The sequence below is a fragment of the Bolinopsis microptera genome, chromosome 12, assembly GCF_026151205.1.
Source record: "Bolinopsis microptera isolate Bmic1 chromosome 12, MBARI_Bmic_1.0, whole genome shotgun sequence".
Taxonomy (NCBI): Eukaryota; Metazoa; Ctenophora; class Tentaculata; order Lobata; family Bolinopsidae; genus Bolinopsis; species Bolinopsis microptera.
The window spans coordinates 10,891,241-10,918,119 of NC_087083.1; the positions used below are offsets into that span (position 1 = coordinate 10,891,241).

General features: G+C 36.7%; 2 protein-coding genes across 3 annotated transcripts in view; one reads left to right on the top strand and one right to left on the bottom strand.

Annotated features, from left to right (window-relative positions):
• The window catches only part of LOC134824336 (BMP-binding endothelial regulator protein-like), a 68,936-nt gene extending 50,223 nt beyond the window's left edge, over positions 1-18,713 (top strand). The window contains exons 1-10 of one of the 2 annotated variants that reach the window (XM_063836216.1): positions 1,022-1,032; positions 4,039-4,152; positions 5,265-5,366; positions 5,545-5,660; positions 6,205-6,343; positions 7,326-7,400; positions 8,830-8,965; positions 10,605-10,714; positions 12,876-12,962; positions 18,200-18,713. In XM_063836216.1, coding sequence (XP_063692286.1) covers positions 4,047-4,152; positions 5,265-5,366; positions 5,545-5,660; positions 6,205-6,343; positions 7,326-7,400; positions 8,830-8,965; positions 10,605-10,714; positions 12,876-12,962; positions 18,200-18,327 — 999 coding nt within the window. In that variant the 5' untranslated portion in view covers positions 1,022-1,032; positions 4,039-4,046 and the 3' untranslated portion in view covers positions 18,328-18,713. Of the gene's footprint in view, positions 1-1,021; positions 1,033-4,038; positions 4,153-5,264; positions 5,367-5,544; positions 5,661-6,204; positions 6,344-7,325; positions 7,401-8,829; positions 8,966-10,604; positions 10,715-12,875; positions 12,963-18,199 lie in introns of those variants that run through there. The other variant, XM_063836215.1, reaches the window with a different exon arrangement.
• A 900-nt stretch (positions 18,714-19,613) lies between these two features.
• On the bottom strand, positions 19,614-20,996 carry LOC134823899 (solute carrier family 22 member 20-like). Its single transcript, XM_063835497.1, has one exon. It carries the CDS (start codon positions 20,994-20,996, stop codon positions 19,614-19,616), a length of 1,383 nt encoding a protein of 460 aa, XP_063691567.1.
• Positions 20,997-26,879: the final 5,883 nt, after the last annotated feature.

Genomic DNA, 26,879 nt, shown 5'->3' on the forward strand with positions numbered 1-26,879 from the left:
GTTTTGCTGCCAAATCCCATATAGAAACACTATTTGTTAAACAGAAAATGGGTCTTAGAGCAATACTACCAGGTTTTGTTAATTACTGGTACAAAGATGGTACACCACCAGCAAGTACCAAGTCTGGTTTCTATGTACACAAAATATTGACAGTTCATAGTATCATCGTAAAGAACGCATTAGTTTTTATACATAAGCTAAAAAACTTCCCAAGTCTAGTGCCTCCCTCTATAAAGAAAACAATACCTAACAGTGCACCAATATTTAACGTCGCCGATCCGGATTCGAGTCTTACAACTTTGTGGTCAGATGAATACGGTAAACACCCTTACAATAATTCAGTATTCTACAAAGGTCCACTATTAGCAATAAACAGATATAGTGTCGCAGCAACTTCCTTGCCAAGTCTATTCAACCTTAACATCTACAAAAGGTGCATAAAAAACATGCTCATTGATCAACAAAACGAGGGCATTGCAGACGAATGGCATAACTTTATGTTATACAATATAACGGGACTAAGGAAATCAGAGCGCAACATCAACCGTAATGCTAATAATAACTCTGTCCCATAAGCACGCCATCACAGAATCAATTTCACTGCATACCATCTCAGTTACACTGCCATCAATTCGCCAGCAAAAACGGCATGACGCTATGCGACTGATAACAGTCGTTAAATTTTAAAAATTTTGGAATAGCTAGCTAGCAGTAGCTATGCGCCTGTTTCCACTCTATAACAACTCTAAAAGCATATTAATATGATAATTTCAACTAAAGGCAACTTTATATGTGCTCAGCTATGTTTTGTTTCGACAAGCTCTATTATATACATTTTAATCGTTTTAATGAGATCTAATCTTGTATGAGTTTTGAGTTTGAATTGATAACACTTATTATATATATTATTTTTTGAGTAAACATTGGCTGGTACTTCGGGCCGGTCCCCAACAAACTTTGTCAAAAATCAAGTTTTAAAAACGGTTAACTTGATGACGTCATCAAGGGGTGTTCATGACGTCAAATAATTTGTTTATAAATGTAAACTAAAGTGTAAACAATTATTTTCAAGACCTGTGGTCGGAAATGGCTGTATCTTTTATACTTTAGAATCTATGGACAATTAAATACAGGCTACAATTGACTGGCAAAGCGTCTATCCCTGAATATATATGTATGTATATATCACGACAATCTATCGTAAAACAGGGGTTCTAGAAAACCCACTTCCCGATGCTCCTGAAACCTGGAACTTTTTTTGCAGTCGATTTGGTCAACGTCTAGACGCCCTGAAAAATTTCAGATCTCTAACTCAATTTTAACATGGTTTTTAAAGCACCTGAATATGGCGATTTTGGGTTTTTTACCGAATTTCGTATAACAGTGCTGGCGAGTATTTTATGCAAATTTCTTAAAAATCTCAACATAACTATTTTTTATTCCTGTCATCTTTGACATCAAATTAGAATGTTTTGAACTAAAAATAAATCTGCTGAACGACTTCCGATGAGTCTTAATGCCTGAAAAACTCCTGCCGGAGGCGGCGGCCTTCGGCCGCCGCCTCCGGCCGGAGTGCACGCTTCGCGTGCACGAAAGAGGCTTGTAACGTGTACCAAAGGGGGTATAATAGTATTAGTAAAGGGGGTATAATAGTAAATGGGGTACATAGTATACCCACAATAAATGCAACGGTCGTGCTTGCCAGCACTGTGATGATTGTCGTATGCTTTTAAACAAACATGATTGAAAGTTGGCACTATGCCGCCATATTGATATAGTGCCACCAATGCCATAGTGTGCGCCAGTGCCACGAGAGTGCCTCGAGAGTGCCACGAGATTGCTGCAACAGTGCCATCGGGATCCGTAAATGACTTGCATTGGAATAATTTTGGAAAAATTCAACGGACTTTAACTTGGACGGACCTTAAACGGAGTACGGACGGATTTTATTTGAACGGACATTAAGATTAACACTAGCACCTCCAGCGTTTAATTAATTTCCGTTCAAATAAAGTCCGATAAGGACTAAGGTATATCAATTTTGAATACATTGCAAAAGATTTTATCTCGATTCATGAAGTTTGCAAGAAGTTACAACAATTGCAATGCCCGCAATTTGGGGAGTGTGCAGCGTTCGGTGGAGATATAACTGCATGCGCCTTGAAATTATTCTTTCTGGCACGTAAGACTTAATAAGTTAATACTACAAGTACAACTGGTTCGAGGAATTTGTCAAATCGAAAAATATTCGTGTTAATTTTGTTCAAATTAAGGGTCATTTGTGTGATTTATTATTGCTGATTTGGTAATGGTAATGATCATTATTGTTAAAGTATATAAGTATTACTGGTCGGCGCTCAGCCTGTCATTAAGCCATTTAAAGCCTGAAGGCCTCAGGTAATCACGACTACATAAGCAGTGGCTTATTTTTTCTAATTTCCTATTTTGAAGCTTCATTTTGGGATTCACCAAACATATTTTGGAAGTAAATGTTTTGGCACATTAAAATTCTGCTAACTCAAATATTTGTAAGTGCTAACTTCAATAATACATATTATGTGAATATCAATAAAGTCATATTCTCTTTTAGAAATTGAGTGATGCAATGCATATTTAAAAAATTCTCTTGATACTTTTAAGATAAAAGTAAGTGATTACTCAAATATCCCTCTATGGTTGAAACATTTTCTACAACAATTAGGCATAAAAAGTCTACAATACTTTATCGTCCGACATTGTAGCTCACGACATTTCACCACAATATTAAACGTTTTATACCGACACCTATAACCGTAAGCCTAAATTAAATTTTCACCCATAAAAGGAGCGAAAATGTTTAGCGTGAAATTTCGAGAACCCATTCCACACGGGTGCAGAACAGCTCGTGTGCCTGCAGAGAAAATTACAGCGAAGATTACAACTCCTTATGACAGTTAGCCATAAGTGATAATCTAATTAACAACTTATCAGTAAACTTCCTTATCACCAACACCATTTGTAACTGTAACTGGTTGATTTTGTAGGTTTTAGGGGCCGATATTTGGCTTCGATCCTGTTCAGGGTTTGAGTTTTACCTTATTCTCGAACCTTGTATTCGTGGTATTTTACAAAACTTCTGCATATTTCGTTTCAGCATGTTACAGTGGCCACGTCGTTTAGATTCGTAGTAGAAATTGTGGTTGATTAGCAGTTAATACTCATATTATGATCTTTGCAACATAGATGCAAATCAAGGTGTTTTTAATTGGTAATAGATAAATAAATAAGTAACAGATAAAAGATTTAATTGAAAATTAACAGCATTAAATAATAAAGAGCTTTTATTTCCCTTTTTTGGTGGTACTGTAATGAACTTTATTTGGGCAGTCATCATTTAACTTTCTTCTGTAGTCCACTCATAAGCTTGGTACTTACTTACATGAACCAGAAAGGAGGTGTATTTTTTTAAACTAAAAAAGAACTCTCCTTTTCTGCTCTCAGTCATGCTAAAAAATTGTATTACTTAAACGTTTTAAGACACTGTTATTTTAGTAGTCATCATCTAATATCCTCCGGTATAACACTAGTTACCATGACAACTACACTAGTTACCATGACAACTACACTAGTTACCATGACAACTACACTAGTAATCATAACAACTACACTAGTTACCATGACAACTACACTAGTTACCATGACAACTACACTAGTAATCATAACAACTACACTAGTTACCATGACAACTACACTAGTTACCATGACAACTACACTAGTAATCATAACAACTACACTAGTTACCATGACAATTACACTAGTTACCATGACAACTACACTAGTAATCATAACAACTACACTAGTTACCATGACAACTACACTAGTTACCATGACAACTACACTAGTTACCATGACAACTACACTAGTTACCATGACAACTACACTAGTTACCATGACAACTACACTAGTTACCATGACAACTACACTAGTTACCATGACAACTACGCAGCATCTAATATCCTCCAGTATAATAACAAGTTACTGTTACCCTTATACTCTTATAGTTAATAATGCGGTGCTTTTTGATACTCGTCCTGCTTGGACTGTTAGCTGCTGGAATCAACGGGGAAAAAGCGTGCAACGTGTTCGGAGACCCACATGTTATCACATTCGACGGTGAGATAGTGAGATATTGTTACAAGTTATTAAGGGTATATTAGCTAGGGATTATTGTTAACAATATCTCTAGTTTAACGGTGAGATATTGTTACTAGTTAGGGTATATTGTTAACAATATTTCTAGTTTAACGGTGAGATATTGTTACTAGCTAGGGTATATTGTTAACAATATTTCTAGTTTAACGTTGAGATATTGTTACTAGCTAGGGTATATTGTTAACAATATCTCTAGTTTAACGGTGAGATATTGTTACTAGCTAGGGTATATCGTTAACAATATCTCTAGTTTAACGGTGAGATATTGTTACTAGCTAGGGTATGTTGTTGACAATATCTGTAATGTAAGGACTATTGCGGAGCTGAATGTCGGGCCCATAGACACAGACTTTTACCGAGTTTAAAAATTACTTTTGAATTTATTTCGGACCCATCATGATTCTGCAGTCAAATAACATTTATATGTGTTATCACATATAAGTATCTACCGTTACTTCGTTGACAAGATTTGAAGGGTTTACTAAAACTTTATCTTTACTATGAAATGAAATATGTCTAGAAAAAAAGGAAGTTAAAATTACTCAAAGATCAACTGAAAAGGAAACAACTCAACGCGAAGAAAACTGATGCGTTAACTGAATCGCACTCAATTTACACTCATTCTACGCTCCACTAAAATATGTAGATTTTAAATCCGAGCTAATAGTAGTGTCTGGTGACACGATAACGATAAAATTGTAGATTTTGGCGAATACCAATTTAAAACGATCTCCCATATATTTAGCCGAATTTTAGATTATGGAATATTCCACTAACAATGTTGATCTGATTTGTTCTATCCTTCGCAGTATTATAAAGGCTTCGTCAAATATTCCATACATGTAAAATGTACATAGTAATAACTGCTGTGTGAAATTTGGCGTAGAATGCAACTCGTGCAAGCCTTATGGTTCTGTTTTTTATAAAAAGATTAGATAGCAGCGTTATGTTTGCACTATCCGTTGTTTAGAAGTTAAGAAGTTACAATAAAATATGTGAAATTTTATCCCATCTATTTATTTATACACAGGGTTGAAGTACAAGTTTGATCCCATCTATTTATTTATACACAGGGTTGAAGTACAAGTTTGAGAATGAGTGCACTTACGTGCTGGCAATGGATTGTGTGGATATGGGGTGGATAATTTACGGAGGATTTCAGACTTGTGGCAGAGGTCAGTTTCTCAATTATTAACTTAGTTGTTAACTTAGTTATTAAGTTAGTAATTAATTTAATTTTTTATTGAAAAAATAAAGCTTAATCAATTTATTTCTCTGTCGCTAATCATTCAAGTTGATTAATTATAAAGGATTTGATTGATTAACTAACGAACCAGAATAACTGCATCCCAGGGACCTGCCTGCACGACATATCAGTGTTTCACACGAACCAGGGGTTTAGAGATGCTGTGTTTATTGGGAGAGGTTGGGTAATCAACCATCAGGGTACCAAGGTTCCATTCAGACAGGTTAGTTAGATTTAATTAGTTAGATTTAGTAAGTCAAATTTAGTTAGTTAGATTTAGTCAGTTAGATTTAGTTAGTTAGATTTAGTTCGCTAGATTTAGTTAGTTCGATTTAGTTAGTTATCTTTAGTTAGTTAGATTTAGTTAGTTAGATTTAGTTCGTTAGATTTAGTTAGTTATTTTTAGTTAGTTAGATTTAGTTAGTTAGATTTAGTTCGTTAGATTTAGTTAGTTAGATTTAGTCAGTTAGATTTAGTTAGTTAGATTTAGTTAGTTAGATTTAGTTAGTTATATTTAGTTAGTTAGATTTAGTTAGTTAGATTTAGTTAGTTAGATTTAGTTAGTTAGATTTAGTTAGTTAGATTTAGTTGGTTAAACGTAGTTTGTTTAACAGATTATGACCATATCTCACACTAACAAAAACACCAATTTGTATCTTATGTGATTGTTACAAGTATTTTCTTACGTCAGGTTTTTGAAAAAGAACCAAAGTTTTGAGTTTTATCTTTAAAAACAAACTTTGAATAATATTGAATGATTTCTCCAGGGACAAGACTTCCAGATAGGTAACATAGGATTCTCATTTGATGGTCTCTACCTCACAGTCAGTTTGGATGGGTCTGGAGTTACCCTCACTTACGATGGATTTATGGGACTGCAGATATCCATTGACGAAACAGTTCAAAGTAAGTGTAGACTTATTGCGCAGATCTTTTATATTTTCAATATATTATGTACGATGGAAACATAATTTTTTAGTTACTTTATAGTGGGTTATGAGGAAAAGTCGTCGCGATTTTGCTCAACACTCCCCCTTACATGCTAATGAGCTAATGGTATAAAACCTTCAGCCTAGAAAAATAGTAGCTAATCTGGCATTGTAAACTTAAAAGTTTGAATTGTGGCGATTGAAATGCAGTAGCCATTCAGTTGGACTTTTCAATTTCTGAACGAAAATTGAATAACAAATATTGAATTACTTGTATTATAATAGCTTAGGGGCTATTTACTAAAAACGTCCGCCCCCTTGTCCGGGTTTTTCCAAATTTGTAACCCCTCCCCCTTCCGGATGTCCGTTCAAGTATAGATAAATACCGATAAAACTTTGTCCGTTCACGCTGACGCAGTGCCTTGTCAAATAACGTCCGATAAGGTATATACAACGCGCACATTTAATTAAGCTGATGATAAGGTAATCAATAGTTCCTCCTGACATGCACTTCAGGCTAATAAAAAGTGACACAGTGCTCAGCGGGTAGTGTGACGTATTTAACCGTTAGTGTTAAGGTGTTAACTACGAGTATCACTTGTTGGATATCCTGCATAATTATTACAAGCCGATATTATCTCATACTCTCAGGGGATATTATCTCATACTCTCCGATATCTGATATAGACCCTGGTCATTAGAAATACCCATAAAAGTTCGTTTTTTGACAAAAAATTAGAAACTTCTGTAATTTAATTTTTGTTTTAGTTACGCATTTGATTTTTGGTATGCGTATAGAAAATCGATATGGCTTTAAAATGAGATGTCTAGCGACCTCCTAGCTCACTCACGAGACTCAGGAGGAGTGATTGAACTTTCCTCCTCTCTGACATCTGATATATAACACACAGTTATAACTATTGTAGTGTGTATAACACAGTATAATACTATTATGACAGGTGGTCAGACGTGTGGACTGTGTGGTAATAACGACGGTGATGCAGAAAACGAGGGAACCCAGCTTCGTGATATTGGTAAGTCATTTAACACGTGATATTGGTAAGTCATTTAACACGTGATATTGGTAAGTCATTTAACACGTGATATTGGTAAGTCATTTAACACGTGATATTGGTAAGTCATTTAACACGTGATATTGGTAAGTCATTTTGCACGTGGTATTGGTAAGTCATTTACTACGTGATATCACAATGCTGGCAAGCATAACCGTTGGTAAGTCATTTATTTATATTACTCTGTAACTATTCCATGAAACTATTCGTCTGCATCCACCCGTTTCGAGTGTTTAACTTGTTTGAAATAAAATCATAACTATGTAACCAGACGATGTGTCAACAGCTCGCATAATTATTATGCACCTCCGCATAACTTGACATGTTATCATATGTTGTGCCCTGTCTACCTGCCTCTGCAACCTTATCCGCCTTAAAGTTACCAGCAATATGTCATCATAAGGCGTGGTAGTTCTTGTGGTAAAACCTGTCCACCAGTCGTCTGCACTCTGCACAGACAGTAATGAGTAAAGGTTATATAGCTAACTAACAAATGGTATTTGCCGTGTAGTAGAGCTACAACAGATATCTCATAATAATAGTATCTATAATCTATATCTCCTTTAAACTGTGATTTACTTTAGGTAATGCAACAGAGCTACAACAGATATCTCATAATAATAGTATCTATAATCTATATCTCCTTTAAACTGTGATTTACTTTAGGTAATGCAACAGAGCTACAACAGATATCTCATAATAATAGTATCTATAATCTATATCTACCTTTAAACTGTGATTTACTTTAGGTAATGCAACAGAGCTACAACAGATATTTCATAATAATAGTATCTATAATCTATATCTCCTTTAAACTGTGATTTACTTTAGGTAATGCAACAGAGCTACAACAGATATTTCATAATAATAGTATCTATAATCTATATCTCCTTTAAACTGTGATTTACTTTAGGTAATGCAACAGAGCTACAACAGATATCTCATAATAATAGTATCTATAATCTATATCTCCTTTAAACTGTGATTTACTTTAGGTAATGCAACAGAGCTACAACAGATATCTCATAATAATAGTATCTATAATCTATATCTCCTTTAAACTGTGATTTACTTTAGGTAATGCAACGGAGCTACAACAGATATCTCATAATAATAGTATCTATAATCTATATCTCCTTTAAACTGTGATTTACTTTAGGTAATGCAACAGAGCTACATCAGATATCTCATAATAATAGTATCTATAATCTATATCTCCTTTAAACTGTGATTTACTTTAGGTAATGCAACGGAGCTACAACAGATATCTCATAATAATAGTATCTATAATCTATATCTCCTTTAAACTGTAATTTACTTTAGGTAATGCCCACAGCTTCAGATGATTCCTTATATAACTAATTAGTTAACTAATTAACTAACCCACCAGGAAATGACGTGGAAGGGTCTCTACTGGGAGGAATAGAAGAGATGGTGTTCAGATGGAAGGTAGATAGAGGGGAGTACTGTGATCACCCTGTTAACAAGGAGTACTCCAGACTTCTCCCTTGTGGAAACAACTACAGGTTTTTAGCTGGTTACTAGGTTACTAGGTTACTAGGTTACTAGGTTACTAGGTTACTAGGTTACTAGGTTACTAGGTTACTAGGTTACTAGGTTACTAGGTTACTAGGTTACTAGGTTACTAGGTTACTAGGTTACTAGGTTACTAGGTTACTAGGTTACTAGGTTACTAGGTTACTAGGTTACTAGGTTACTAGGTTACTAGGTTACTAGGTTACTAGGTTACTAGGTTACTAGGTTACTAGGTTACTAGGTTACTAGGTTACTAGGTTACTAGGTTACTAGGTTACTAGGTTACTAGGTTACTAGGTTACTAGGTTACTAGGTTACTAGGTTACTAGATAGAGGGGAGTATTGTGATCACCCTGTTAACAAGGAGTACTCCAGACATCTCCCTTGTGGAAACAACTACAGGTTTTTAGCTAGTTATTAGGTTACTAGGTTATTAGGTTACTAGGTTATTAGGTTACTAGGTTACTAGGTTACAAGGTTACTAGGTTACTAGGTTACTAGGTTACTAGGTTACTAGGTTACTAGGTTACTAGGTTACTAGATAGAGGGGAGTACTGTGATCACCCTGTTAACAAGGAGTACTCCAGACTTCTCCCTTGTGGAAGCAACTACAGGTTTTTAGCTGTTCTAATGTTCTTGTACTGCAAGCATCCCCTCAAGCTTTCTGCCCCCCCCCCCCCTTCCCCCGCATCCCTTAAGCTTTCTGCCTCCCCCCCCCGCATCTCCATTCTCCTAGAGCTTTCTGCCATGCCCTGAAAGAGTGGTATGCGGGGCCTGCAGTTCCCCTAACCATTGTAGAAAATGTTTAACTCGCTTTTAGTGAAGAAATAGTACCAAGATAAAGTTAAAAATGTCTTCTGCCCAGGAAAAAGATGTCGCTTGCCAACAGGAACTATTTTGACTTAGCTTTTCTTTAACGGTGGTAATATCCGTGACTAATTGGAGCTGCTGACAGAAGAAGACAGCTTGTAGTCAGTATCTGTTGTTAGGTGTCAGTGATCGGAAGTCACGCTTTCAGGGGTTGGCAGCATCATCAACATTGCAACTGACCTCTGGGCTTAGGTTTGTGGTAGGATATATTAATCAACGAGACTGACACACAAGTTCAATGAAAATTTGTGTAATCAAAGGAAACGTCATCCACGATGGAAACAGTTGCCATGCAGTTACAGATGCGCTGAAACAGGAAAAGCAGCATGGTTGTCATGGTTATATTTAGGGATCACCTTGTGGAACAGGCTCTTACAATTCGTGACCATGGTTGCTGACAGAAAAACACCTTGTCAGTTATATATACTGCTATACTGGAAACATTTAATTGATACGAAAGATGTTATATGTGCTAACTAACAATTCAGCAAATCAACGCTTGCATATTGTCAGCAGCTAGTCGGCAGTCACTGGGCAGTGACTGTGCAGTCACTGGGCAGTATTATATTTAAAGAGTTTACAATGCAGTACCAAAATTATCTGAATATTCCCCAGTGCATTGTGACCCGTACTAATGTGCATTATCCCCAGTGCATTGTGACCCGTACTAATGTGCATTATCCCCAGTGCATTGTGACCCGTACTAATGTGCATTATCCCCTGTGCATTGTGACCCGTACTAATGTGCATTATCCCCAGACTGAACGACGAAGCAAGGGCCTCATGTCAGGAACTAGTAGATAACCAGGAACTTTTCAAATGCCACGAAACCCTCAACCTGAACACTTTCTACGAGGCCTGCCTAGCTGGTGAGTACTGATATTAGGTGAGTACTGATATTAGATGAGTACTGATATTAGGTGAGTACTGATATTAGGTGAGTACTGATATTAGGTGAGTACTGATATTAGGTGAGTACTGATATTAGGTGAGTACTGATATTAGGTGAGTACTGATATTAGGTGAGTACTGATATTAGGTGAGTACTGATATTAGGTGAGTACTGATATTAGGTGAGTACTGATATTAGATGAGTACTGATATTAGGTGAGTACTGATATTAGGTGAGTACTGATATTAGGTGAGTGCTGATATTAGGTGAGTACTGATATTAGGTGTGTACTGATATTAGGTGAGTGCTGATATTAGGTGAGTACTGATATTAGGTGAGTACTGATATTATGTGAGTACTGATATTAGGTGAGTACTGATATTAGGTGAGTACTGATATTAGGTGAGTACTGATATTAGGTGAGTACTGATATTAGGTGAGTGCTGATATTAGGTGAGTACTGATATTATGTAATTTATTGGGAAACACAGAATTTTTAATCGTCCAGACCTTCTCATCCTCAAACTTTTTTTACAACGTCCCACCCAAATTCGAAGAATTTGCTAAAAGTTGTTCATGAATCTTGCTTGCGTGAAGGCTTTACAGGAGCAAAAAAAAGAAATGAACGATTAGTTCTTTTAGGGATTGATGGAACTGCACTCAGCTTACTGACGTTTTGTTTCCTGATCTTCAACAGTATAAAACTGTACGTGTCCGGTTTGAAACTGTCCATCAGTTTAGGGCTTTTATAAAGCACCGTCCCTCGGAACATACTGAACCTGTAATTTCATGAGCCCTGCTAAGTGAACCTAGTCTTTATGTATGACTTTGTAAACATTAGATCATCAATGTAACACACCATTACTAGTTGCACGTGACAACGTGCATGCGCACGTGATCACACACATATATTTCTTCTGACTCTCTGAATAACAGTACTCAACACGTCCATCTCTGCTTTTTTTCCGAGTACCATCGGGAGGGGAAGGGGGGGGGGGGGGGGGGGCGGGGGCGGGGGTCGTGGGTGGGGGCCGTTGGGGCACCTTATGTTACTCTTTTACTCCATTTGATGTTTGGGTATATTTTTCAAAAAGGAAAAATGTATTAAAACTTGAAATCTACACATGTAATTTATCCACGAAGCCGGAAGCCACCTTAAACATTTCCCAAGACTAAAAGGAGCCCCCCCCCCCTCCGGTCCTAGAAACTCAGATACACACAAGATAACGAGGTGTTGGATAGCACGTCATATTGACCGACTCTCACAATTATCAGCCTGTCGTGTGGCGCTCATCCAAATAAACTGTAGTCTGCTCAAATAAACCACACACGGATTTAAAGTTGACTTGGGATGAGTTTAAAAGTTTTGAGTTAGATGTCAGAGATGTGGGAATTATCAGGACATTGTTAGAGCGGGGCGGAGGGTGATGATGTTCGAGCAAGTGTCCGAACACTGTTCGCGCAAGTGTATGGGAAAGCAGCGGGTGTTGTCAGTTTCGTGATGTGTTTTAAGAGTTATTATGTTACAACTTTACAAGCTGTGGTGTGCGCTGCTGCCAAACTTGCCAAACTTGCTTACTGAAAGTTAAGTTTATACTTATAGTCCTGTCAAGATTCAGATTTCAGAGTAGTGATGATAATGTTATGGGAGATGGGAGAGGTTACAATATCGTCATTATACTGAGTATAATTAGAAAGAATCATCTAATGAGACGGAATAGAAGTGTGGGACGAAGTCAGATAATAATCGATAAGTTTAGCCCATGAAACATAACCGTAATAGTTAAGAATCCTTAGCAAGTAGATGATCTATTCTTAGATCTTGGTAGGATTCAGGGTTTTACATATATTATACTAATCAAGTTCCGATCAGCTTGAAGCCATTTTTCTCAGCCATTTTATTCGGAGGAAATATGTACTACAGTTCTATGGCATTACTGAAAGATTTCAAAGCCGCTACAAAGTTTAATTGGAGTCAAAACCCACAAAATAACGAGACTGAAGATCGCTACATTGGGATAATTTGAGTTCTAAGGATGAGGATATATTGTATAACAGTTTCAGAATCCAGGGTCAATATTCAGTAATTGAAAATCGATTAAACATTTTTCGTTATTTGAATTAAAACCTTTCCTCAGATTACTGCAACATTGAGCTTCTGACAAACGAATACCCTGTCGCGTGTGCTACTGCCAGTGCTTACAGCAAACAATGCCAGATTTTAGGTGAGTCTTGTATTACATACAGCAAACAATGCCAGATTTTAGGCGAGTTAGATGATTTTAGGTGAGTCTTGTATTACATACTTTTTTTATTTGTAGGTACGTTTTATGTTAATTTATTTATTTCAATGTTGAAATTTGATTCGATTTAGATAATAGATATAGTATCACAAGCATTTAGTTATCCTCATGGTAGAGGAGTTCAAGAATTTTGTAAAGCATTTAAAAGTTATTGGATAAAAAACGAAACTGAAATCGCAATTTTCGTATAAATTCAAATATTTTATGGATACTTAATTGAAAGTTATTTACATAAACATTTATAAATACATTTATGAATACATATTACGCAATTGAATACATAACAAAAAACTAAATGAATAAATCTACATCAGTCTTGTAAGGTCTAAACTCTAACAAACTAAATCTCTCGTAAAATCTTTAAAGTAATTTCTATCTATACTCTTATCTTTCTATACTTCTAAATATAAGGTCAACTAAACCTTAACTAAGTTAAAATATCGATATGTACAGATCCAGTTTAAGCATCATGATCATTCATCCAACTTTTTAAATGACAAAATAACACAAATAGATTATTTTAAATTCATGCAGGTTAAAATAAAAACGAAGCAGTCTGCTCTGTCCTAATTAATAAATCATGATATCGTTAAAATAAACTTCTTTGCACCAATATCACACTAGCGAATGCACGAATGTTCTTTGTTCGTGCTTCTGCAGGAAGTGTATTGAATGAGAACATAATATAGTCTTATAAGATCGGGCTTCAAGCTTTCAAGCAAAAGTCTCAAAGTTTACAAATCGTGTTGGTCCTGAAATGGACTCCAGCTTCCACAGCTAATGCGTTATAGTTCTGTATCATGCTCAGGTCTTCAATAAGTGTTGGTTCTGACTTCAAACTGTAGATGCTGTACTTTAAAACGGCGTTGATTCTGCTCAACAGACTTGGTCCTCAAAGTCAATCGAAGTTTCTGATAAACGAAGGGCTGCTAATCTTGTGGATGTGCCTGCCTCTGAACTCTGGTCTGACAAGCGTACACAAAACACAGTTCTCCGCGCTGCAACCCCCCCTTTTCTCCTCGTTAAATGGGTTCATCGACATGGGTCTGTCTGGTCTTCTCAACCTCTTGGCCATTATAACCCCTAGGCTAGTCTGTCTGATCGGCTCCCGTTCTGTGAAATTCATTATTGGTTCTGATCTGCCGAGGGTTGAGGAGGTGAACTTCCTGGCGCATGGCATTCTTTTCATCAGATCTGCTTTTCTGATTAGTCCTGGGGTTGAAGCAATGGAGTCGGGGGTAGCACAACTGTAGCGGGCTGACTTTCTAGGGGGCGTGGAGAAACCGTTCGTTAGAAGCTCCAGTTCTTCCGTGTCAAAGTCTTGGAAGTAGAAGGGGGCTGATTTACTACGTTTAGGTCCGTAAGGGGAGCTTGATCCTTCGCTGGGAAGCTTCTTGTTTCGCTGGCATCGATTCCTGATCTTCTGAAGGGTGGCTGGCATCCTCATAACGGCAAAAGTACGTGCTATCAGGCTTACTTGTCAAACGAAACGGAGAAAAGGATAGAGAAACTGGAGAAACTGGTTTACGTTAAACTAAAAGACTCAATCAGTTATTAAACTTCGGAAACCTGGCAAATATTAAATCTTTCCTCTCTCTCTCTGACTCTCATAGCACGCATTTAACATAATATATGCGAGACCGTGCGGGGTGCGACCCTGACTTACCATGCCTCATTGCACGTGACAGCGCGCATGTGCACGTGATAACGCGCATGTGTGTCACATGACCTCTCCTCGGATGTCATGATAATGAGTATCATAATGCTGTCATCTGTCACGTGGTTCACACTTGCCAAAAACGTAACTCACTCTCTATTCCATATGATTGCTTGATAAGTCCGCTGCCAACTATTTCTCCTCTCTGTAGCCTTCCCGGGGGAGGGGACGATCCCGCCTTAAAATATATTTACTTTACAACCAGCCTAACTCACTTGCGGACTGTTTGGGTGTCTCATATCCACCAGCAACTTGTCAATAACAGAGCAGTTAAAACAGTTTAACTGCTGTATAAAACAAAACTAAGGCTTCTCCCTCAGAGAGCTAGTGGGAGATAGAGAGAGCTAGAGAGAGAGAGAGAGAGAGAGAGAGAGGGCTAGAGAGAGAGAGAGAGTGTGAGAGAGAGAGGGTCATGGAGACTCCCACTAACAATTGTTATCAACTGTAAACCAACTTACACTTGACAACACCACAGTTATTATTTCCGTCAGTATATATAAACTCCCGGGTCAAGGGAGCTATGTTAATTGCTCTAACTCTTCTTCCTCTCAGCTTCACGGAGACGTTGGCTATTCTATAAATTTCTGAAAAACTTTAACATAAAACCACGAACGGAGTGGCTGTACCAATTACTAGGTTAAGTTACGCGGGTTTACTAATTGGTCGTCAGTAACGCCATACAGCTGCCAAGATTCATTTAAAATTTTTGGAGACATCAGAATTTGATAAATTTGGAGCTCTTTAACGTTAACCGACAAGAGGCCTTTTTATGTTGTAATTCTGCCGGGAAGCCTAGTTGTTCTCTCCTCAGAAATTCATTCCGTCAAATTGGATACTTCTCTTTTTCACTATTACTCCTCTCATATCGACTTAAAGTCAGGTGAACTGAAAATACCTCACAGATTAGTCACGATTTGTGTAGGTTTACCGAATTCTTGGGGGTACCGTCTTCAGCGGGGAAGCTTCTCAAACATTGGTATTTCTGTTTTCAACATCGCGGCATTTTCTGTCTTCGACTAATTGTGATGGGGTTCCTGGGAATACTAGTGTAATCAAGGGAAGGAGCTTTGTTTTAAACATAGACTGACATTTTCACTGACAAGATCACGTGTCGGTTGACGCACATTGTTATGTGTACTTGGCACAACTTTTGCTTAGAGTCTGCACACAAAACAGCTTTAGCTGCTTTATGTTTGCAAACATATTTGTACATAGCAAGGCCGATCAAGACAAAGCTACTTGTCTATGTTACTGAAGGAAGTTGGGACAAACTCTAAAGAGGAACTCAGGAACTGCGAACCCTGATGCGGGACAGGGATATTTGGAGAGGGGGCTATCTGGCGTAGATCGGGCTTAGTTCCGACATAGTAGTAGTATATATTTGTGAGCTGACTCAATTATTAGAAATTTTGGGAAGATAAGAAAATTCTTTCGGCAGAATGAAACCTAAATTGTCCTGTCACGTAGATTAGTTTGTAAAAATCTACGTAAATAGATAAATATTATAATGAGATTTTGCAATGAATGATTTTGCTTAGAACACCTTAAAAGTTTTAGATATTTCATCTTGCTACTGAAGCATTATACTCAAGAATTTAGAATTACAATCATAAAGAACAACGTATTGTAACTAATAGGTTAAATCATCATGTTGCTTAATTGAAGGATTCTTTAATCAATTACATCATTCATTCGAGACATTACTATGGTTGAGTATCAACAACTCGATGGAATTAGTTTCCTTTTACTAATATTAGCTTCCTTTACGAAGAATCAGTTACGCAATTAGAATATAATCTGTTGTCGTCAGAGAATTCTAATGGAAACGGATTAATGCGAATAATAAAGGCATGGTTTGAATTTTTAAAACAAGTGTAGCATAAACTAAAAGTTGTTAAGTTCAGTTCGAAGCATGGCAGACTTTTTATTTTTAGCCCTTACTAATGCAACTTATTGCTCGAACCTGAACCGGAACACTCGTCACGCAGGGGTGCTAATTTAATTATTTAAATAATGATTATATAATTAATTACTTATATAATTAATTAATTATATAATTAATTAATTATATTTAATTTAGAGCAGAACAAAAGTGTGATTTAAGTGGGATCTAAGGAAGAACGAAAGATGTTAGGAATGTTTGTGGTCGCATATTAAGAGACGACGAGGTCATGCTAGTTTATGGTTTCTACTGCTATAACGTAACATATTTGTGTCAATCGTGTAATCACAGTACTATGCAGAAGCTAAGATATCTTACTAAAATGCAGTTAGCAAACTTACAAGTTTTGAGATGATTTAAGTAAATATTGCTTCAAAAGGAAACTTTATGTATTGTAATTTGTAAATTACACTATGTTATGACTTATTTTTCAGTTTTTCGTAGTATTCACAATAAAAAGAATGTCCATTTAACCTGATTTGACTCTCGATACACACACACATATAGTTACAGTATGTTGACATATTAGCTCAATTTGCTAATGATTGAAAAACCTTGGGCTGTATATAATAAATAAGCGTAACTGTGAAGCAGTAATGGAAGTTTTGTATCATGATCTATTATAATCCGGTATTGAAAATGAGCTCTAAAATTACGCGCGTGTATTTTTCATTGTTACTGTGCAATTCGGTAACCTGTCGATGGTCACATAACGTACGGTTAAGGCACGGATAACGTAGAAATTAGAAATTAGAAATTATAAATTAGAAATTAGAAAGATCATTACAAAATTACATGTGTCAGATCCCAATCAGTTAAAACGTACAATGGTTCCTTTAGGCACGGTTAACGCACGGTCACTTAACGTACGGTCACTTAAAGCACGGTCACTTAATTGTTATGTCAAATAAATAATGGTGTCCACTGTAACTTGGTTTTTTATTAAGTTAATAATTTATTAAGTTAATAACACAAAGCTTTAGATTTTTCGTCAAAAATGTTTAAAATTTCAAAACCCAGAGATTGTCGCACCAAATAATTTGTTGCAGTCACAAAGTTTAAACTTTAAAATGCTAAAGTCACACAAATTTTATTTAAGAAGTTAATTTAGTGATTCCAAGTAGGAGTAAATATGAGGGTGTGGTCAATCTATGGATTCGAAAAATGTTCAAATTTTTAAACACATTTGATAATTAATGGCCAACTTATTTCATTTTCGGCAACTTGAAACGTTTAACTGCACGCTCAAGCAGGTCGCACATTTTATAATAGTCCCAAAATAGCTTACAGTTCTATATTACTTATATTTCAGTTATGACTTCTATACCGCGATTCATGCGTCATGATATTTGTCAAGTATTTTCATTACAGATTAGTAAAAAGGGCGTTATAACTTCGAAATAAATTTGCATATTGCCATTTCTAATAGATATCTAAGTTAATAACTAATTAAGTTAATAACTAATCAAGTTAATAACTTATTACCAACATATTATACAGGAGCCAACATTCGGGATGAAATATGGCGTAGTGAGATGAGCTCAAACTGTCCTGCGATTGGTGTCACTCAGCAAGCTATCATGGCGATCGGAGTGGAGCAACCCGGTGATGGCCCTGTCTCTGCTTGAAGAGGACTAATTAGATAATTAATTGGATAATTAGTTAGATGATTAATTAGATAATTAGACTTCCTGATTCTGGGATCCTCTTCTTGGATCAATAGTGGTGGAGACATTTATATGATGCAGGATTAGTGATGAGCTTATGAAGCGAGGAATAATTCGTAATATTATAGGAGACTTTTTTATTATTTACTTTGGATTCGTGCCACTTTCTCGATATTATTTTGAATGGTTGAGCGTATCAAATACTCAAATAGCCATTTTGGTATCTTTATGATTTACAAACTTATTCACCTTTACATTAATTTATGATACAATGGGTTTAATATGAGTTGACAAATCTGTAATAACGTATTGCACTAATAGAACTCTAATAAATAACTATTATATTACAGATTTCTTAACTGTTTATAATATCTAACTCCATAAATTATCGATGCGATCTGAAAGTTGGAAATGTAAATGTCATTTGGTCCACATACGGTAATTACCACAACTTTACATCTGAGATGTGACATCGCAGGACGCAGCTCCTGTTCATATCCAATCAGCTTACTCTCCACAGCTATTTATCCATTAGGCTCATCAGTTCCACTTTCTCCTTCCACTCTATTCGACTCCTGTCACATCAACTTGACTTTTTGCATCTCCTTCAAATAAAACCTTCTCTCCATCCCCCTTACTTCCCCCTGCCATCATCTTCACATCACCAGGGGTCTCAGGAACACACCTCCGCAAGCATCTCCACATCACCAGGGGTCTCAGGAACACACCTCCGCAAGCATCTCCACATCACCAGGGGTCTCAGGAACACACCTCCGCAAGTATCTCCACATCACCAGGGTCTCATGATCACACCTCCGCAAGCATATCCACATCACCAGGGGTCTCAGGAACACACCTCCACAAGCATCTCCACATCACCAGGGGTCTCAGGAACACACCTCCGCAAGCATCTCCATATCACCAGGGTCTCATGATCACACCTCCGCGAGCATCTCCACATCACCAGGGGCCTCAGGAACACACCTCCGCAGGTCTCAGGAACACACCTCCGCAAGCATCTCTACATCACCAGGGGTCTCAGGGACACACCGTCCAGTTGTATCAGGCAGGATACACAGCGCTACAATAGCCAGCACAGACAACCCTGCAAATAAGGTCAACGGAACCCTTCTATCTGTAGTTCCATACAATAAGTTAACATACGGACCAATGAAGCTGCCTACCTCCGCACAGCACGCACTAAGACACAGGATCATGCCTCGGTGTGAGGTGGGTGCCAGCTCCCCTCAGGAGTCCCCTGTGTAAAGAAACATTAGGTTATACGCTGCTCCGCCTCCAATACTCCCTATCAAGCTGGCGAGGTGCTCCAGGTTCCACTCAGCTGTCAGTTTAACATTCAGCATTGCTAAACCGTTCATGACAATAATCAACCCAAAAAAGAATATAGTCGCTTTCTTGCGGCCGAGAAGGCGGCAGCATGGCACTGGGATGACAAAAGATATCGCCTCCCCCAGAGCCGAGAAGGAGTAAATACTGTGGAGACCGTGTCCCATCTTGGACCATCCGTACTGGTAGCTGTAGAATATCAAGGAGACCATAAACCAGATACTCATACCGGTTAGGGTTTGTTTCAGCATGGTTGGGTGGCATTTGAAGTCTTTAATCTGCTCGAAATAAGACTGGTCCTTCTCTTCAAAAACCAAATCTATTTTGTCGAGAGAAACATTAGTCCCACTTAAACCGGCTAGAACTGTGAGAGTTTTCTTTGATTCCTCTTCTTTTCCTTTGAGTAAGGAGAACCGAGGAGACTCAGGGAGGGGGAGCAAGAAGAAAGGAAGAATCGCAACGGCATCCACACAGGCCACAGCAGCATGAACATAATGCCAATCATGAATTACGTAGCTGATTCCAATCAACGCGAATATCCCCGCCGACCACCCTAGCGCAAACAGATTACTGATGGGATTCCTTAAATAAGTCGGAGCAGTCTCCACAATCCAGCAGTAAGACCCCATGTAGGTAACTTGCATACCAAACCCATACACAATGCGGAGTAAGAGGAGAATATAGTAATTGTTGGCCACCGCGCTGGCTGCCACTGCGATCAGAGTTAGGAAACTGCCGACTATTGCTCCTTTTTTCCGACCTATCCTTTCATATACACCTGTCGAGCACATTGATCCAAGGAACGTTCCTATTGAATGTACACTGGAGAAAAGAGATAGTTTGGCTTCGTTCTGGCAGTAAAAACCCCATTTTGTTGAGAAGGATTTTGTCTTTGAAGTCCACTTAAAGTCGGAGCCTGCGATCAAATTGTTGTTACACATGGTCTCGTAAGAGTAAAAGCCTTTAGTGGACGCAGCTGCCGCCAAAAGATCACAACATTTAACAGACACACATTCCCACTCAGTATAAGGAATGTAGCCCGTGAATATTGCCATGTAAGTCCCAGGTCCAACGTTAAGAACTGTCAAACTGACAGCGGCGAACATCAGAACCAGTTTCAGGGTGACTTTCTCGCAAACTCTATTTACTGCCTCTTCTATTGTGAGAGTCTCTCTAGGTGAGGAGTCTGTGAGGGGTGAGGGGTCTGTGAGGGGTGAGGGGTCTGTGGAAGCCCCACCGTGGGTATTCGGAGCTCCATTATCGTACGTAATCGGATCATTCATCGCGGAACTGCATTAAAAGTTAAATTTATAAACGATCAAATTAAACAGTATAACTATAGAGGTTTTTATACCAGTTCAAATCCAAATATCGCTTCCATCGGTAATATATAAAATACCACTCATTGACTCCTTCATATGTTTTTTTTAAAGTTTCACCAGTATGCATATGAATATTAAGTGCCAACTAATGGAGTTGGGTCAATGAGTTTGATTTCTTCCGATGGTAATCCATAGCCGAGGAAAAAATATTTGCACTTTGACTGGATCTAATAAAAAGTGGAAAAGCACAATTGAAATGTGGTCAAACAATTACTAGCAACTTATTCTCCACTAAGTCTGCGCAGGTGTAAAATAAAATAAAAAACCTCAAAATAAATAAACAACTGTGACATGAATTACCTTATCGGTTATAATTATCACGGACATTACTTTCACGCTGAAGACCTTAGCGTGAATAATTATGTCCGTGAAAATGGTGTCTGTGGCATTATAAAGTCCGTGAATAATAAAAATAAAATTCAGAAGAATCTTAAGAAGATTTACTTTTCAGATACTTTTTACTTTTTGCTTTTGCTCCAGTGGCTGATGGCGAGGAAGTCTTCTTATATGAAATAACTTAGTACTTACTTATTACTATATACAGACAAACTATCCTAAGCTAATGTCTATAGTGAATTATTTCGAGAAGACTTACGTTGGGTGAGTCATTGTGAGGTGAGGCGACGAATACGTATTTCTTTATCGATTAACTGAATGATTGGTCGAAAAAACCGATCATCGGATAGTAATTTTAGTAAATTGTCGATAAAACTCATGTATTTTAATGATAAGTTAACAATCCCATATGTACAACTTTACGGTATCCGACAAGAGCTCACAAAATTAAAATTAAAATATCAAACCAAATAATTTCGTTTTACATCTGTTTTAACTTAGCAATACGACACTTGTTGATGGTCCTATCATCTTTCAGGTGTTAAAACACTCATAAAGTCATGAATACAAAACACGCCATATGCCAGTCAATGCTAAGCTTGCAATTCATTCAGTTAGTGAGTTAGTGGTTCTCCAAGTTGACGAAGAATATAATTTAGTATAAACCTTCGAGCGTTCATTTGCAATGTCCATCCAAAATTATGCCGTTCACGCAATTTCAAGTCATTGTTTTTATCTGAACGATTATTAACTATAAGTTCAAAAGAGACGAAATACGTGGTAAATACTAAATGTAGCAGTATGAGTGGATAGTAATCGGATTTGTATATTTGGGACCATTTTATTGATCATGTGGCTGAATTGGAACAAATAATTCGATCAAACAAAATAAAAGATTTTGAATTTAATTACAAAAGAGTCGTTTTTTCGAGCTGGCTCCAAATCATTAGATTTAGACTGATTATGAAATGTGTTGAATATACCGACAAATGATTACGTGCTAGTTATGCTCATATAATTTCTAGTTCGAATGGAGGACATTTAATTGCGCTTTATATAAAAAACACTATTCTAACTCTTCTGGAAAGATGGTAGAAGAAAAAAGAGCACCCTAACGGTCAATATGTCCTTTATTGCAGTAATCTGAATCCTGGCAACGGATAGTCGACACAGAAAGAATTGAATAAATTGAAAAAACCAGAATTGAACTATGAAGATTTCATTACTGTATCTCGACATACACCGTATCTCGACACCCCTATATCGCCATTCGATATACAGTGTAATTTGAATAAAATTAGGTATAATTGTCGAGATACAGTGTATGTAGAGATACTTAATGTACTATTTTGTGGATCACATGGCGATATAACGTGCGTGTCGAGATACAGTGTGATTACCATCTATATTGTAACTATAACGGTGCTAACCAAATGGCTGCTAGTTTACAGGGTTTGGAAAACCAAGAACACGTAGTTGAGGAAAAGTAAAATTATACGTTACAAATTAGGAACCCCTTCGATTTATTGGCATTGCATCAAAGTGGGATTAAAACATTGATAAGAGTGGAGCAGCATTCGCAACTACATTTCAACAAAATGTATGTTTTAGTATAGCATGGTTTAAGATGCCATTATAAATGAGTAAAAGAAGACATTATAAGTTCAAAAGAGCATGAATTGTAAAGGAGCTGAGCAAAAATCTAATAATGATTTCATAACATAAAATTCAAATAACGTAAACAAATGCACCATAGTCCAATTATCTGAGTCCAAGACGAATTATGGTGGCTTAAAATTGTAATGCTATATAATTACCATTATGGACCGACTGAAAAATGAATTAAACAGTCCCAGGCTCCGTATACCGCAAAAATATGAAGCGTGTTCCATTTGATCACAATTGATCGTGAGGAGTTGATAAGATTAAGAAGAACATGTTAAAATTCAGAAATTTTTACTTTTTACACTTATGCTGTTTCCGTTAATCTAATCTACGTTTTGATAATATGGGTATTTTTCCAAATTATGGCAACTCACTATAATTTGTTAAAATTATTCAATTATGAAAATGAAATGATTGTAAGAGACCTTACCTAGCTGTTTTAAACAATTTTAAAATTGCAGATCACGACCGGAAACCTGCGCACCGTTCAATTACCTTATCAGCACAATCTCGTTGAGGGTTGCCTAGTACTTCAAGTTGGCCTGTTTTTCGGTATTGAGTACACTTCAAAGTGAATTCACTGGTTGTGCCAAGCCTAACCAGTTCATTTGCGTACCATCAGCAGGTTTGAGCTATATTAATTATTAATGCCTTTGGGGACGGAAATGGCGAAATTGGTGCCCGCGACTACAAAACAATCAAGGGCTGGATATAAAATCGAGGTTGAGTGGTCAATAATGTTTAGCGGGTATCATGCCACGTGGCACATGCGTATTTTGTCTTGAATTATATGAAAAAAAAACTTTTTGGACTTCGCGATCTTAGAAGGAAATCTCTTTACAGTTAATATTTTAATTAGATAATTTTGTACTTCCGTCTAGGGCCCATAGAATGTTTAGACTTCTACTTTGTATGCAAATACCCGTTCTGTTGAGTCTTCAATTGCAATCTGCTGATATTTTCTTGGTTTTGAAAAAAACATAACATTATGTAGTTATGGGGATGATTGTTCTGCAGGAGGAAGAATGATCAACAAATATTTGTACATTGTACTCATGTACATTGTACTTATGTACATTGTACTTATGTACATTGTACTTATGTACATTGTACTTATGTACATTGTACTTATGTAGTTAAATAGTTCTTTATGGATCATATCATCCGACCCGGTTCTAATTTACTTTCTAAATGTCTAAAAATTAAAACCCAAGATCATGTGTCTGAACCTATTATTATAGATCTAGTCAATTATTCTCATTATTCACCCAGATTCGCATTATTCATCAACCAATCATCTTGTGCCAAGTGGTACCGTTTATATATGATATTCACATAATTCATTAATATTATATATGAAGGAAGATTACCATAGTCAGTACATTATTCATTAATATTATACATGAAGGAAGTGTATCAGACAGCACAATGAGGATGTATGTAACCGAGAAACCAAATATCCTGTACAGAGTGGTACAAAGATCTCTGCTGGAACAATATGTGCATTATTCATTAATATCATTACACGATATTCACACTGTTCATTAATATTATGCATGAAAGATGTGTCTGTTGTTATACTTGTAGACAGTGGATGAGTGACAAGTCAATTCTTTACGGGCTGAAGAGAAAGTTATATTCTCTGATTATGTAATTATGTACGACCAAATTGACCATTGAAGCATTAAGCATGCCGCATTATAAGTTCTTCTTTTTCTTTTCTCTTTAATACACCTTTTAAGTTCAATATTTCGAATTCTACACTGGCAGATAGATCCTTACATCATGAAAAGTCAATTTACGACATTAAAATTTTCAATTTTTACAAAACTTGAGTGGAATATATCCGTAATATTTTTGGTATATTTCTGGTTATTTTGTGAGCTGACGATTGATTGTAAGGCACAATAATCACATGGTTGGGTCACATATGATTAAATAATTAATTAGTCTTCAGTAGTCAAAATCGGAGTTGAACGTTTCCGGATAATATTTTTGGAATATTTTCCTTCGTTGCTAAGTGAGCTAAATATTGGCTAAAAATGACCAAAAAATGCGGTTGAATATACTTAAATTTTAATTAAGAACACTTCAAAATTAAGAATTAATGGTAGGTGAATTACGCAAAAGAAAATTGCCCAAATTTTCTCATTGTCTCAAGATTTTTAATTTAGACATCGTTTCCGGGAAGTGTCCGGCAGATTTCCGGGAGGTTTCCAAAATATTCCGCGGTAGTTCAGTGTACTGCTGAAGATTGGCCTATTTATCAACAATGTTTGAACATTTTAACTTTTTCCTGGTTTTGTTGCATTATTTATTTAATTGCACTATCGTCATTGTTAATTTTGCATCTAAAATTCACATAAACCACACATTATCTTTCACGTAATAGTTTGTAAGTATTTCCGATATTTTATATATTTTTTAACAGTTTTAACAATATAGTACAGGTAGGTCGTAAGTTGGTAATATAATAGTAGTAATAGTTTTATAATGTTTTATTATGTACCACACCCCTAATGGTGTGGTATCAGAAGATTATTACATAAAGTCTAATTGTCACATGTTGATCAGAGTTGTTATTACACAACATAAGCACTGGTAATCAGCACTGCAGACTTGCCAGCGTAATTAACACGTAATTAACGCGTAATTAACACGTGGTTAACACGTGATAAACTAATTAAGGGAGGCAATGCACCTCATGTTAAATCTATGACTTATTCATTATCTTACTCACTTTTTGGAATGTATCTGATTTGTTGCAAACGCCTACTTTATGTGTGATACTTATCAAATATCTGAGAGTTTCTTGTGTTCAAGAGTAGCATGCGTTGATAAATAAAATTGAGAAATGAGCTGCGATGGAAAATTTCCAGAATGTTCATTAAGATATTTCTGAGATATCCATTTTAATTTGGTTTGTATCTTAATTTGTTGTACATATTCAGGCCTTAACTAAGAAGCCACAAGTTGTAACAAAATCTGACCAGACTGCAGTCTCGCTTGTTGAATTGTGAGTGGTACTCAACTCTTGAAGCAGTCCGTACACGGATACATGTGAAGAATGAAGATAGGACTACTAGTAGAGTAGTAGTTAATAGGACTACCAGCAGTTAGCTGACGTTAAGTCAGCAGTTTCATTAGTTTTATTTTGTAATTTAGGTTTCTGAGCATGGAGCAGGCAGGCCACATTTTAAACCGTAGAAAAGCTTTCCATTTGTTATAGCTTTATAGACACCTTTACTCATATAATATCCCAGCTACAACTATAACAAGCGTAGTGGACGTGCACCTCAAATCATTCGCTTAGCAAGACCATCATAATGAATTTATGAAGCAATAAAGCAAGATATGCTCGGAGATGTTTATATTCCAACGTTTATTTCAGTTTGTTGACGCTGACCTGCCCATGTGCTGACAACGACCGTTAAAATGTTTAGCCGGCTTTGTGAAATATAAAATATCGTCAGATCGTTCACATATTATACTTTCTGAAAAGAATTGCATGAGTTATATTGGGTTGTGCGTGGCCGACCGTGTATATCATATTTATACTAGGATATAATTCCTGACGATTGCTTTAGTTTAATTTCTATAGTATGAAACTTGAAGTAGAACTTTCCATTTGAACTTTGTTTCATTTGTTCTAAATCATATTTATGTGCATTGTACCTGCAACGGCTCGTGATTTGAAACTTCTAACAAAACAGTTATATCTTCAGGGCGAAGCATTTAGCTAAAGACGATTAATTTGACCAATTTTCTGAAGGTATAATTGAT

What these genes read in the sequence shown, in the direction of transcription:
- LOC134823899 (XM_063835497.1), bottom strand. Translation starts at nt 20,996, where the DNA reads ATGAATGATCCGATTACGTACGATAATGGAGCTCCGAATACCCACGGT.